This window comes from Spea bombifrons, chromosome 1 (assembly GCF_027358695.1).
Source record: "Spea bombifrons isolate aSpeBom1 chromosome 1, aSpeBom1.2.pri, whole genome shotgun sequence".
Lineage (NCBI taxonomy): Eukaryota > Metazoa > Chordata > Amphibia > Anura > Pelobatidae > Spea > Spea bombifrons.
Genome location: NC_071087.1, coordinates 76,215,998 through 76,231,749, shown reverse-complemented (window position 1 = coordinate 76,231,749; position 15,752 = coordinate 76,215,998). Strand labels below are relative to the sequence as shown.

General features: G+C 41.5%; 2 protein-coding genes across 5 annotated transcripts in view; both read left to right on the top strand.

Annotated features, from left to right (window-relative positions):
* LOC128491756 (beta-1,4-galactosyltransferase 1-like) overlaps positions 1-15,752 on the top strand; it is a 134,282-nt gene that overhangs the window by 40,060 nt on the left and 78,470 nt on the right. For both annotated transcript variants that reach the window (XM_053464081.1, XM_053464073.1), the window contains exon 2: positions 2,483-2,599. In XM_053464081.1, the coding sequence (XP_053320056.1) occupies positions 2,483-2,599 (117 nt within the window). The remainder of the gene's footprint in view (positions 1-2,482; positions 2,600-15,752) is intronic.
* Positions 1-15,752, top strand: part of MPV17L2 (MPV17 mitochondrial inner membrane protein like 2) — a 153,242-nt gene that overhangs the window by 100,313 nt on the left and 37,177 nt on the right. The window lies entirely within an intron of this gene.

Below are 15,752 nucleotides of genomic sequence, written 5' to 3'. Positions count from 1 at the left end.
TACAAACATATATGGTGGACGTGTACAAAAGTAAGGCCTCTTTGGAGGTTTGCCTTCGAGCTCCTAGAAAAAATAGGTAATATTAAGATTAATAAAACATTAGAAATTGCTCTTCTCCACATATTCCCATCTGAATTATCATCAAAAATAATAATAATAATCACTCATATATGTGCAGCTACAAAATTATTGATTGCAAGAAATTGGAAAGAAAGTAAACCATTTTTATACTCACAACTGAGAAATCAGGTGTTATTTCAATTACAGATGGAGAGAGTTTTGCATTGGATTAGTCCACAAAAGAAAAGAAAAACAACTATATACAAGGACTGGATTACTAAATAAACAATATATGAGTAATATAATAATCAACACATATTCCCGGCTTTTGGTTTATTGTATTCTGTTTTTTTTTTCTTAATTGGGGTGATGTGGTTTGATATAAGCAAAAATTAGACATTAGTAATATAAAAAAAAAAGGAAAAAAAAATATATATTCTTTTTTTTTTCTTTTTATGTAAGACATTAAATGAAATATAAAAATGTGCATTATATAATTAATATCTAACGATGACATTCTAACCCCTTAGTTGTTATTTTTCTTCTTTATCTGTCTACCTGATGTTTAATTTGTTTGTATGTATTATGAAAACAACAAAAATAAAAATTAAAAGGAAAAAAAAAAGACTTAGGTAAGGATGCGGTGGTGGGTTGATAACTTTTTGGTGGAAAGTTATTCTTCTTTTTGCTTGGTAACAGCCACATAGGATTGTATCTTTTTTAAGAATTGTATAAATACTACATGTTCTGCGATTGTAAAATTGCTTTGGCTATTCACGCTGCATGTTCTCCTTTGATCCGGATTAAAGATTACTTCCTACTTCTCCTCTTCTTACTATCTAACACAACCATTATAAGCACAGCCAAAAGCAGTACTGTAATCCTTTACTTCAAAAGCCTTATGGAAATACATAGTACTTTGTCGTGTTTGAGTTTTGCTTAGACTCCTTGGTGGTTAAAAATATAAATATTTTGCCACTTCTCCTTCTCCGGAAGAGTGTGCTAGGTATGTCTACCCAGATGTATGCTGGAGTAAAGGACATTATGTGAGACACTTGCTTTATTGTTATTATTATAGTTTTTTATGTGTAAACCTTACACCATAACAAAAAGTTTTTCTTTACAGACATTTATAATAGTTGTACTTGGTGGGAAACTCTCCTCCTGCTAAATGTGAAGCATCACAGAGTAAAGTTAAATAATATTGTGGGCTGTTCCAGGGATTGCAGAGGGGTGAGACCAGCTAAGACAGAGTTATAATAATAAAGGCGGGAGATAATAAGGGCATGGACGAGAGCATTAGTGGCATCCTGTATTAGGAAGGGACGGATGCAGGCAATGTTTTTAAGATGGAGAAGGCAGATTTTAGACACAGACTGAATGTGGGGGGTGAACGAAAGGTCGGAGTCAAGAGTGACACCAAGACAGCAGGCATGAGGAGACTGGGAGATGATAGCACCATTAACATTAAGGTAAACTGCTGGGGAAATCTTAGCATTGCAGGAAGGGAAGATGAGAAGTTTGGTTTTGGAGAGATTGAGTTTCAGGAAACATGCAGGCATCCAGGTAGAGACAGAGGCGAGACAGTTAGTTACACGATCTAAGACAGAAGGAGAGAGATCAGGAGAGGATAGATAGATCTGGATGTCATGAGCATACAGGTGGTATTGAAAGCCAAAGGATGCAATTAGTTTGCGAAGTGAGGAAGTGTAGAGAGAACAGAAGGGGTCCTAGAACTGAGCCTTGGGATACCCCCACTGATATGAGGAGGGGAAGTGTTACTGGAGACAGTGACGCTGAAGGTAAGATCAGAGAGGTAGGAAGTGAACCAGGAGGGAGCAGTGTCATAGAGACCAAGAGCATGAAGAGTTTGAAGGAAAAGAGGGTGGTCCACAGTGTCAAAAGCAGCAGAAAGGTCCAGTAGGTTAGCATAGAGTAGTGGCCCTTGGATTTTGCAGTAAGTAGGTCATTTGTAACTTTAGTAAGGGTGGTCTCAGTTGAGTGTCGAGGGCGAAAACCAGATTGAAGAGGGTCAAGTAAGGAGTTGGAGTCAAAAAACTTAGTTAATTGGGTATAAACGATTCTTTCAAGAAGCTTAGAGGTGAGAGATTGGACGGTAATTGGACAATAATTTACATAGAGAATATGTTAACTTATTTGAATTACATTGTTAATAATCATATTTTCATAATATAGTTTTTGTGTGAACCGATACCATATTTTATAAATTTTAACCATGTTCAGTCAACTGTATTGTTTGCATTTCTATAGGATAAATATTGCTGTGGTATACATTCTTTATGGAATAAATCATATTGCATTATACATTTTACAAATGAATTATTTGGTAGTTTTTAATATTCCCTCTTCACACCAAAACATGTTTATCCATTTATTAATCAACTTATTTTTTATTCAACAGACATCCAAGACACCCAAAATAAATTTTGGATTAATCTTAAAAATCCTGGAAACATCTCCAACTACAAATCTGTAAATTACAGATTACCTTTATGTAATGAAATACCACCTAGTTTACGTAAGTGGAAGCAGCTGTATTTATATTATCCAAATGTTTTATATTTATAAGTAAACCATTTTGAGCGTTAAAATATTAATGTATTGTTGTTAATTCACATTTAAAATTGTTTTAATATTTTTAAGCATTTCAATGCTAATATGTTGACACTGTATTTCATCTAGGCGTCGGAAAAATATTTTTAACACCATTCTACTGAAAATCCATATGACATTTTTCTTACATATTAATGCCCTTACATGAAAGAAGAAAATCAGCATGTTTGGCTTACAAACCTAACATAACATAAAATGTCAAGCCCAATATCAGTAAGGTGAATCTCATCCTCCAACTTAGAATTCTCATTTTTCAATGAATGATGTCTCACCACGATGCCCCTGTTATGAGAAACAAAACAAGATATCGCCTTATAAACTTTTGTCTTTGCATTATCTTGAGCTGTGGGAGATCTTGCCATCCTCCATTTTATATCCTGAATCAAACCACGTATTGGGACCATACCTAAATCTTTAACCCTTGCATGTACCAGAAGTATCCAGGGGTGTCCGTCCCAGCGAGACGGCCCCATGACTTCTAACAAAACATTGAACCAAACCATACCCCTAACGGCAATCCAATGAAGCAAAACTGGGAACCAGGGAAATCTAAGCGGCCACCAGCTGGAATGAACACCCAATCTTGTGGCAGCCCATTATCGAACTAATGCCCCAGGATCCAAATTGCACAGAGGGACCTAAAAAAACCCCAGAAACTAGACTTGTGCATTCTTTTCGCCCTGCAGGCGACCAATAGGTTCACTTGCACGGCCTTTTTAACTCCTGACGGCAAACCACCGTCAGGGGTTAACTTGGTCGGCAGAGTCCACTGGTCTCCCTGCTTCCACGGTTTGTCCGTACGAACGACCAATAAAGTCGTTTGTACAGACCTTTAACTGTTGTAGCAGGGAGACCAGTGGTCTCTGCCGGCCAAGTTGCTGGGCCAGGATTTTAAAAGTTTGTACGAGCGACTCTATCTATATATACACATTTTAAAGTACAGTATTTGCTCGATTATAAGACAAGGTTTTTTCCAGAGCAAATGCTCTGAAAAATACCCCTCGTCTTATAATCGAGGTCGTCTTATAATCAGACCTCGACTGGGTCTGACTATGAGACTAAGATCCAGATCCCCCGCAGCGATGCAGGGGACTTGGATCCTCCTGTTCCCCCCCTCAACTTACCGGTACTTCTGAGTCCCCGGTGCTTAGTCCGGACAGCGTGTAGAGCTCTACTTGATTTGCCTCTCTGGCATTTAGGGGGTTAAAAGGCATATTATGGGGCAGAGTGGCATATAGGGAGGTCAAAAGGCATATCATGGGGCACAGTGGCATTTAGAGGGTTAAAAGGCACGATGGACGCAGACAACCCTCGCTGCTAACTGCACCTCCTCCTGGCTGCAGCGGAAGTTGTCTACGCGAATCGCATAGAGCACTACACGCTGCCCAGACTAAGCACCGGGGACTCAGAAGCACCGGTAAGTTTGGAGGAGGGAGGGGGAGCGAGTGTTAAATGGGGGGCATAAGGCATTTCTGGAGGCAGAGTGCTCTGTGAAATGCCTTTTAACAACATTAATGCCACTCTGCCTCCAGAAATGCCTTTTTAACCCTCTATACGCCACTCTCCCCAGAAATGCCTTATACTCCCTATATGCCACTGTGCCCCATGATATGCCTTTTAACCCTCTAAATGCCACTGTGCCCCAGGATATGCCTTTTGACCTCCCTATATGCCACTCTGCCCCAGTGGCATATAGGGGGTATAAGGCATTTCTGGGACAGAGTGGCAAGCCAGGGGGCAGATGTGCATAACTGGGGGGTAGGTTGAAAAAAAAAGGAAATAAAAACAAAATATTTTTTAGCTTTTATTAAAAAAAAATGTTCACATAGTTTACATGAATTAACATTTACTGGTAAAACTTTTTTCCTATAGGGTCGTCTTATATTCAGGCTTTTTCTTTTTTTCATAAATTAATATTCAGATTTTGGGGGGTTGTCTTATAATCGAGCAAATACGGTACACCTAAGAGGGAATCGGATTGAAAATATTTACTATTTTCAATTTTGTCAATCCATTTATCATGTCTCACTTTTTTTATATAACTTCTTGTTCATCCTTCTTAAACCCTTTTCCATTTTAATCTCATACAACAGATAGTGTTTTATCTTGTTCTTAACCTCATACAAGTTGCCCTTCCATTGCCTTGCAATCTGTACGAAAACAAATGTACATTCAAAACAGGTACATTCCTGTATCTGGCCATCTTAAATAAAGGGATATACAGTATATTCAGGATTGACTTTGGTTCCTAATAAATTATTCAAGCAGTCAGTTGCAAAGGACAATATCCCTATAACCTTTTCACACCACGTATGCTTCTAACCTCCTATGTTTTTCTTACAGTGCCAACATTGATTGGGTTAGATGGAATAAATACGAGCTAACCTTACTGGTATTAAATGACATCTGTTTATGATTTTAAATTGGTTCTCATATAAACTCAAGCAGTGTATGTTTTTCCTCACATGTCTTTTTTATTTAAGCCTTCGTCCCATTTTTGCTTAGATGGATAAGCTTTGATCTCATGAGCTAATCTTAAAATGTCTGTACATTTTGCTGTGACTCTAGGGATGTAGTTTGTATTGATACTTTTACCATGTTGTAATGTAGTTTTCTGTTTTTTTGTTTTAAAATAAATTCCTTTGCAAGAAATTCTCAGATAATGAAATAGTTCCTGCCACGGACAGGGCCATCAGCCGAGCCGTGACGTGGGAGTATGGGTGCCAACCAGACTTCCGGTGCGTTTGTCATTTTCCCTGAAGGGCACAAAGCAACCACCACCAACCCCAACCAGTCACCCCCAAAACTGGGTGTAAAACACGCTGCCACCACCAAGGACCGGGCGTTTTAGGTTACCCAAAAATCAATAGGACTGCAATATACATGCAATCCTCTGACTAAGATAACAACATAGTTAACCCCCTAGTTACGTGATACATATAAAAAAAAGGCAATCTCTAGGCTGAATTCGATTCGAGAACAAAGACAGAACTAGACTTCGTATTCGGGCGAATACGAAAACGAACACAAAGGGTGTTTTAACGTTCAGCCCGAATACCGAACATACGAACATGGCGGAGGAGAAACGTATACAAAGACGAAGACATACAACACGAAGAATCTTCACGTTCGTCTACATTTACTAATCTCCATGGTCTCTTCCCCATCTAGCCTACCTTATCTACGCAGCATCACAGGGATTAACAGGAGTGGTTCACCGTCAGGAGTTAAAGGGCCATGTGAGCGACTCTATTGGTTGCCTCACACGGCCCTTTAACTCCTGACGGCGGAACTTGGCCTCTATTGGTCGTTTGTACAGACCTTTAACTGGTGGTCTCCCCCGGCCACGTTGCGGCACCAGGATTTTAAAAGTCTGTACGAGCGTCTCTATTGGTTGCCAGCAGGGGGCTCGTCTGCCATCAACCAATGAAGTGCTTGTGCTTCATATAATTGTTTTATGCAGAGATATCCTATTCATCCTTTGACAAATTGTTGTTTTAATACTTCCATGGTTATATAAGAATTTCCATTTCTCCTAATACATTTATTAAAACACGATTGGACCATTTGTAGCCAGCAATTTGAGATCAGACATAGTACATAGCATCTACTGGTATGAACTCTGCCGGTTTCTATAAATTTCTTTCAAAATGTCCATAAAATTCACTTCCATTAAAGATTTAACATCTGGAGTGATTTTTAATATTATATATGTTCGCTAGACCACTTAAATTTATATTTTATTTTAATTTTGTCTACCAGTTGTCTACCAGTTGGCACGGGTTATGCAGGTTTTGGTCGCTAGGTCGGACCCTGGGTCTGGAGCTGCTGCATCCACTCAGTCCTCCTCCTCTACGGCCACTACTAATCCTTCAGCCGCAACACCTATTTCCGCTTCAGTTCCTGTTAAACTACCTGCTCCCACCCACTACTATGGTGAACCAGAATCCTGTTGTGGAGTTCTTAATCAATGCTCTATTCAATTTGAACTTGTTCCCCAGATGTTTTCTTCTGAAAGAGCTAAAGTTGGATATTTAATCTCTTTATTGTCCGGCAAAGCCCTAGCCTCACCATTATGGGAGAAGGATTTGCCTTTGATCTACAACTACGCCTCCTTCGTTTTGGCATTTCGTAGTTCCTGGTAAAGCTGCTACTGCCTCCCTAACCTTGTTACATACTACCCAAGGGTCGCGTTCAGTATCTGACTATGCCATTGAGTTTAAGACTATTGCTGCAGAGGTGAATCAGAACGTTCAAAAGATGCACTTTCTACCCGTGATCAGCCTAATGATTTAGAAGAATTAGTTTTTTTGGCCTTAGGACTCGATAACCGTATCTGTGAAAGGCAGTCACAAAAGGCCAAGAGATAAGTTTTTTTCATCCAGTTCCACCCGGTTCTTGCTTTGGGGCCTCCTCCTGTGCAGCTTCTACAGAGGAACCCATGCAGCTGGGGGCCACTAAATTGTCTCTAGTAGAAAATAACCGCCGAAGGTCTGAAGGTCTATGCTTTTAATGTGGGAAGAGTGGTAATTTTGTGCGAGCATGTCCTAAGAAGGCGGAAAACTACTGCACCCAGTTCAAGTAAAGTAGCCTTGTCTGGGTGATGATTCTAAAGCTCGTAACTTCAAATACTGTTTTCTCATCCCCATTTCCTTGGAATGGGCTGGGGCGAAGATTTCTGCTTCTGCTATGTTAGACTTGGGGGCTGCCGGCTTCATCATTGACATTTGCCATCAGGTCCCACTCTCCGAGTTGTTTCCTCCCATCGCTATTCCTGCCATTGACGGCCGTCCGTTACATCTCTCCTACATCATTCAGCATACTTCGCCACTGCTGTTGTCGGTGGGACTATTTCATCAAGAATCAGTTTCTTTCCATGTGATATCGTCTCCTACTTGTCCTATTATCTCCGCTTACATAACCCCTCTATCAACTGGCATACGGGGGACATTCTAGGATGGGGTTCTGCATGTGATAAACGATGTCTTTAATAACTTATTAAAGAAAAATAATACTGCTATTTTTTCTGTATCTGCTGCACCCGTGCCTTGGGCGCACCCCATAGACCTTATGATTGCCTGATAGAACTGCTACCTGGTATGTTTCCTCCTAGAGGACAAGTATATCAGCTGTCTATTCCTAAATCGCGAGCGTTGGAGGAATACATCAAGGACAATTTAAAGAAAGTATTTATTTGCAAATCCACTTCTCCCGCTGGGGCAGGGTTCTTCTTTGTTGCTAAAAAAGATGGCGGTTTGCGACCTTGCATTGATTATCGTGGGTTAAATTGAATTACCATCAAGAATAAGTATCCGCTTCCCCTTATACCATAATTATTCGACCGCTTACGGGGTTCTACCGTTTTCACTAAATTGGTTTTAAGGGGAGCTTACAACTTGATACGTATACGTAAAGGGGACGAGTGGAAAACTGCCTTTAACACCAGAATGGGACATTATGAATACAACGTCATGCCTTTTGGATTGTGTAATGCTCCAGCTGTATTTCAGGAATTCATCAATTATATTTTCATGATATTTCTCTGCAGTTTGTTATAGTCTACTTGGATGACATTCTGATCCATTCACCCGATCTACAGTCCCATCGCAAACACGTCCGAATTGTTCTATAGCGCTTACGTCAAAATCAGCTATATGCCAAATTAGAGAAGTGTCTGTTTGAAGTTTCTCAAGTTTCATTTCTGGGATACATCATATCGGCCCATGGATTCGAGATGGATCCCAAGAAACTCTCAGCCATCTCAGAGTGGCCCCGGCCTCGTGCGTTAAAACCTCTTCAGAGATTCTTAGGTTTGCCAATTATTATAGAAAATGTATTAAAATCTTTTCTAAGATTGTGGCTCCTGTCTCCCAAATGACCAAGAAGGGAGCAGACTGTAAAAGCTGGTCTGAAGAGGCCATTCAGGCTTTTTTTCACCTTAAAAAAGCCTTTGCTACAGCTCCTATACTCAGACACCCGGACGTTGCCAAACCGTTTGTCATTGAAGTTGATGCTTCTGAGGTAGGGGTTGGAGCTGTGCTCTCTCAAAGAAAAGAATTCCAAAACACGCTTCATTTTCTTTTTCTGAAATGAACTATGATTTCGGCAACCGTGAGCTACTGGGCACTACCATGGCTTTACAAGAATGGAGACATCTATTGGTAGGGGTGAGAAATCCTATTACCATCCTTACAGATCATAAAAACTTGGAATATCTCAGCAAAGCTAAAAGACTTAATCCTAGACAAGCCAGAGGGTATCTGTTTCTCTCAAGATCTCTTTCTGTCCCGGATCTAAGAATATAAAGGCTGATGCTCTTTCATTTGTCCTTTTCGTATTGCTCGTAAAATAAATCCTGTCTCCTATGAACTCCTTCTTCCCTCCTCCCTTAGGATGCCTCGAACCTTTCATGTCTCTTTGCTTAAACCACTCACCTGTAACCGTTTCTCCAAGTTTACTCCTCGTCCTGAAGCTATTCTAGTCGATTCACATGTTGAGTATGAAGTACAGTCTATCCTTGACTCCAAGAAGGTTATAAATTGTTTACTTTACCTTGTTCCTTCCAAGGATCTCCATGCTCCTGCATTACTTTAGAGGTTCCACAGGAAGTTTCCCAACAAACCTGGGAACTTTCGGCCTTCGACCGGCCCTCCAGGAGGGGGTAATGTCAGGGTCTTGGGTCCCGTCACCAGCGAGCAGACTTCCGCCCGCAGATGCCGGGTACCCGAGACTCCGTCCCAGAACTCCATTACTGGCAGGCAGAGACTCTGCCGCCAGCGCGGGAGTCAAGGGGTTAAGTCTAGGGATCCTGCTACAGGAGCACGGTGGGTGCGGCTAAGCCGCGTAGCTGGAATCAGGGAAATTATGGACAGCTGGAGGCTCGGCCGTGACGTCATTGAGGAGGCGGGATACTGGGCTGGCGCCGGATTTAAAAATCCATCTCTCAAGCACCCTGTTGTGGTCCTTATCGCTGTATCTTTGCTGGATCTTCGTTACCATTGACCCTTTGCCTGTCTGACTACTCTCTGGATTGTGATTCAATACCTCTGACTGGATTCCTGTGTACCAGTTTGGCTTGTTTGACTTCCCGCTTTGTGTCTCGACCCTCTGGCTTGTATGACTACCTGTCCCGTGTACCGATTCGGCTATCCTGACCTTCCATCCGTGTTAACCGCTTCAGTTCTGGCCTGCCTGTGTGTTTCGTCTGGAGCTTCCTTCACCTTGTCATACACTCAGTACCTATATCAACCTGCCCGCACTTGGCCTCCTTGCTGTTGGGATCCTCTAAGTCCTGGTTGTCTGCTACTAAGGGCTCCTCTCTTGGTATCGGTAGACTGGGCAGAAGAACTTCTGCGGTGAGTGCCATTTGTGCAGGCGGTCGTGACAACCAGGTTTGCACACATCTCAGGAGGGATTTTGTCCCACTCCTCTTTGCAGATCCTCTCCAAGTCATTAAGGTTTCAAGGCTGACGTTTGGCAAATCGAACCTTCAGCTCCCTCCACAGATTTTCTAGACCACTCCAGGACCTTAATGTGCTTCTTTTTGAGCCACTCCTTTGTTGCCTTAGCCGTGTGTTTTAGGTCATTGTCATGCTGGAATACCCATCTATGACCCATTTTCAATACCCTGGCTGAGGGAAGGAGGTTCTTTCCCAAGATTTGACGGTACATGGCCCCATCCATCGTTCCTCTGATGTGGTGAAGTTGTCCTTCTCCCTTAGCAGAAAAACACCCCCAAAGCATTATGTTTCCACCTCCATGTTTGACAGTGGGGATAGTGTTCCTGGGGTCAAAGCCAGCATTCCTCCTTCTCCAAACATGACAAGTTGAATTGATGCCAAATAGCGCGATTTTGGTCTCATCTGAACACTTTCACCCAGTTTTCCTCTGAATCATTCAGATGTTCTTTGGCAAACTTCAAAGGGGCCTGTACATGTGCTTTCTTGAGCTCAGGGACCTTGTGGGCGCTTCAGGATTTCAGTCCTTCACAGCGTAGTGTGTTACCCATTGTTTACTTGGTGACTATGGTCCCAGCTGCCTTGAGATCATTGACAAGATTCTCCCGTGTAGTTCTGGGCTGATTCCTCATTGTTCTCATGATCATTGAAACTCCACGAGGTGAGATCTTGCATGTAGCCCCAGACATCTTGCTGATTGATAGGGGATCAAATACTTATTTCACTGAGTAAAATGCAAATCGATTTATAACTTATTTGAAATGTGTTATTCTGGATTTTTTGTTGTTATTCTGTCTCTCACTGTTCAAATAAGTCTACCATTAAAATTATAGACTGATGATGTCTTTGTCAGTGAGCAAACGTACAAAATCACCAGGGGATCAAATCATTTTTTCCTTCACTGTATAAGAGGGGCACCTTTGTCTGGTTCTGGTCTGTAATTTGAACTAGTCAAATTTTGTCCTGTTGTTCTTGCTACTGGTTTCTTATACATAGCTTTTACAGCATTTAATAAGAATTTGTCCATCTCTGGAACATAAAATTCCAGTTAACACGGTCAAACGCATTTTTGGCATGGATCTCTACTATAAGCACTGGATTTGAGTTTTTATTTGCATGATCTAGTATATCTACTACTCTTCTCCAATCACTATATGATGTTCTTCCAGTAATAAATCCTATCTGATCTTGATTTCAGGAATTATATATATGTTAGACGGTTAGACAAAATACTTGCAAAATGTTTTATATCATTATTAATAAGGCATATAGGCATATAGTTTGTAATTATCGTGGCATCTTTCTTAGGTTTTAATATTGTAAGAATAACTGCCTGTAGAAGTTCCATTGGGCAACTTTTTTCCTCATTCATCTTATTATATATTTCCACCAAATATCTACTTAAATTTGTTTTTAAGTGTTTAATGAAAGTGTTATTGAACCCATCCGGACCCGGTGTTTTATGTTTTTTTTTTAGCTTTGTTATTGCATCTTCTTTTCTGATATCAGTTGGTTTAAGGACTCTTTTTTTTCTCTATTAATTATAGGGATTTTACATTTCTTTAGATCTGCATCTCTGGCAGCCTGTGGACGTCTGTGCGATGCGCGCAGACAACTTCTGCTGTTGCTGGCACTTCGACAGGGGCTTCTATGATCAAGCCCCGGCGGAAGTGATGAGCAGCAGCAGAGGTTGTCTACGTGCATCGTGCAGACGTCCATCAGCTGCCCCCACTAGACACCAGGGAGTCTGGGGATGCATTGGTAAGTTGGGGGGGTCAGAGTGGCATATCATGGGGGCATAAAGCATATCAGGAGGCAGAGTGTCATATCAGGGGAGCAGAGTGGTATATCTAGGGGGGCAGAGGGGCATACGAGGGGGCAGAGGGGCACATCTATAAGTAAGGTGTATTATAAATGTAGGGGGGACCTTAACATGGCTATTGGTTTTCCAAATTTCTGTTTGTATAACCTATGCTGACTAACTGCATAATAGATACCAACATTTTTAAAATACATGTATTCCTGTTGATTTGATAAAATACTGGTTTACCATTCCACTCGTGTATTTTTTTTTTAAAGAGCACCAAACTTTAAGTGTGCGGCATATAATCGAGCCAATACGGTATATCTTTGGATGCTGTTTATTTGTTACTTACTATTGTCTGTTTAGTACCATTTACTTCCATTATTGGTCGTTCATACGGACATTTAACTCATGGAGGAGGGAGACAAGTGGTATCTGCCGGGCAAGTTACGGCACCAGGAGTTTAAAAGTCTGTACGAGTGACTCTATTGGTCGCCAGCAGGGGGCTCGTCTGCCATCAACCATTGGCAGACGAGCCCCCTGCTGGCAACCAATAGAGTTCCTCATACGGACATTTAAACTCCTGGCGCCAGAGCTGCTGTGGTACACGTTAACCGCGTATTAACCCGCCAAAAACGGGAAAACAAAGAATATACGAACACAAAGAATGTCCACGAATATTTGCCCGAAGAGAAGACAGAAACGGGCGAATATTTGCGGAATACGAAGATTTTTTTTTTTGCCGAAGAGGAGCACGAAGGGGCACACGAAGAGCCCCCTGGTGACCAAGTCTAATGCTAACCCTTTTCATCATTTAATGCTTTGTAAACTTACCGGCCCCCATACCATGTCCTTTCTTTATGGGCATATTCGACAAGTCCTGAAGTGGAGCTTCCTTAGGCAGGGTTTGCCTGATTGGTGGAAGGAATTCACTGATATCAACCTTGACATGTTGGTCAAGGCTACAGTTTTGAATTCAAAGTTTTAGTGTCCTGTTCATACAGTGAGGTATTTTTGAAAATACTGCATCGTGCTTACATGACCCCGAAGCTTTATGTAGCTGTGGGTTTGGGGACTAATTCTCGGTGTTTTAAATGAAGGGTTTTGGAGGCAGACTATTCTACGCCTCTGGGCGTGTCCGGCTGTTGGGAGGTTTTGGGGAGAAGTCCACCATTTCGTGGTCTGGAAGTTGGGCATCCTGCTTGATTTGAAGGCAGAGTGGGCCCTGTTTAGGATTCTGCTGCCACTGAGGGGGTTGGAATTTCTCTGCTAGGGTGAAGACACTTTTGTTGACTGTATCGGCGGTTAGCAAGAAGGCTATCTTGGCTCAATGGATAGAATCTAGTCCACCGACTCTTGATATGGCTCTGAGTCGGCCTGATTTTCTTTTTCGTATAGATTGGCTAGAGGCGACCCTGCATAGGGAGGTGAAGGCGACGTCCTTTTTTAAAAAATGGTCCGCATTTATTGCTATTATGGACGACTCTATTAAGAATTCCCTTTACAACATGTTTTGCTTTACCCAATGGTACTGCCTCCAGGTGTTGCGGGGGGCTACCCCAATTCCACAGTTTCAACATTCTTGAGCTGCATTTGGGGTGGTGTGGGTTGTTCTTTCTGTTGTTTCTCTGCACTGTATTATGGATTACCTGCATTGTATGTTTTATGTTTCTATGGTTTGATCTGCTGCACTGTGCTGTTTCTGCTGTGTGACCTTTGTTCTTTGGCTTGTCTACCTTTTGTAATTTGTATATCTACTATCCTCTTTGAATATTCTCTTTTTTATTCAATATGTCATTACTTGTTCTCCATTCTCCCGCTACCCTACTTTGTATATTGTTATTTATCACCCAAATAATACCGTTATGGTCCATCCAGTTTACACCTTCTATTATTATTGTTTTTGTAGCCTTTATCAAGGCTTCATTTCTCAGGACCATATCTATTCCAGCATAAGATCCATGTGGAGCAGAAAAATGCTTCTTAAGATTGAATTATTCGGTTGTTCATATTTTCCACTATTTCTTATATTTGTTAAGCCTTCATATTTATGAATTATGCTCAAAGAGGATAATCACGTATGCTTCTAATGATGCAAACATATTAATGTTTCAAAACTTTAAGTTACCAACATAATTTAAAAACCTAAAAACCTCCATCCTTGCTAACAATTATTTTATTATTTATTGTTTTATATAGCGCCATCAAGAAAACAGATGAGAAGGGCCCTGCTCAAACAAGCTTACAGTTGAGGGAGTTAGGGTGTATTACACAATAGGTAAAAGTGCCGTTGTTAGGGATAGACCAGCCACACTAGTAAAAGTATTGTAGGAGGGGACTAGGAAAGGTGAGCTAAAGGAATATGGGAGGAAAGGGGTTAATGTGCTATGTTGTAAGCATCCTTAAAGAAGTGGGTCTTGAGGGATTTTTTGAAGGAATAGGCAGGGGGAGAGAGGGATACACTGGGGGAGGGCATTCCAGAGGATAGGGGCAGCCCTTGAGAAAACTTGTAAGCAGGCATGGGAGCTAGAAATCAGCGGAGAGGATAGAAGGAGATCATTGGATTTGCGGAGAGACTGGTTAGGAGTGTATTTAGAGATGAGTGAGGATATGTAGGGAGGGGAACCGCTGTGAAGGGCTTTGAAAGTAAGAGTGAGGATTTTGAAATGAATCCTGAAGCGCACAGGCAGCTAGTGAAGAGACTGACAGAGGGGAGAGAGGTTAGTAAAGCGATGTGAGAGGAAGATAAGTCTGGCAGCAGCATTCATGGTGGATTGTAGAGGGGTGAGACGGTTAAGAGGGAGACTGGCTAAGACAGAGTTACAGTAGTCAAGATGGGAGATAATCAGGGCATGGACAAGAGCCTTAGTGGCATGCTGTGTTAGGAAGGGACGGTTGCGGGCAATGGTTTAAGATGGAGGTGACAGTTTTTAGAGACAGACTAAATATAGGGGGTGAACGAAAGGTTGGAGTCAAGGGTGACACCAAGACAGGGTGCATGAGTAGACGGAGAGATGATAGCACCATTACCATTGAGGGAGATAGATGGGAGAATCATATCATTGGAGGGAGGGAACATGAGGAGTTCAGTTTTGGAGAGGTTAAGTTTCAAGAAACGTGCAGACATCCAGGTAGAGACAGATGCAAGGCAGTTAGTTACATGATCTAAGACAGAGGGAGAGAGATCAGGGGAGGATAGATAGATCTGGGTGTCATCAGCGTACAGGTGATATTGAAATCCAAAGTCTGAGATCAGTTTGCCAAGGGAGGAAGTGTAAAGAGAGAACAGAAGGGGTCCTAAAACTGAGACTTGGGGTACCCCAACTGAGAGAGGGAGGGGAGGGGAAGTGTTACTGGAGTCAGAGATGCTGAAGGTACGATCAGAGAGGTAGGAAGTGAGCCATGAGAGATCAGTATCAGGGAGGCCAAGATCATAAAGCATTTGAAGGAGAAGAGGGTGGTCCACAGTGTCAAAAGCAGCAAAAAGGTCCAGCAGGATTAGCATGGAGTAACAATAAATCACCATCTGTTTTTTGTCAGACCTTCATATTAAAAAATTATGAAAAAGAGAGAAGAAAAAAAAAACAAAAGAAATCCTTTATATACCCCTAGTAACAGAAACATGATAGTAATCAGAAATTGTGGAAAAGAAAAAAAAAACGAAATGCGTGTTCATCAATGTTTAGTCACCCTTGTAATTTACTTAATATCTATTATTCATGTGATACATTATTAAATCTTTATTTTCAAAATAGTGGGCTGGTAAAATAATAAATTATACCGCTAATGATTCAACC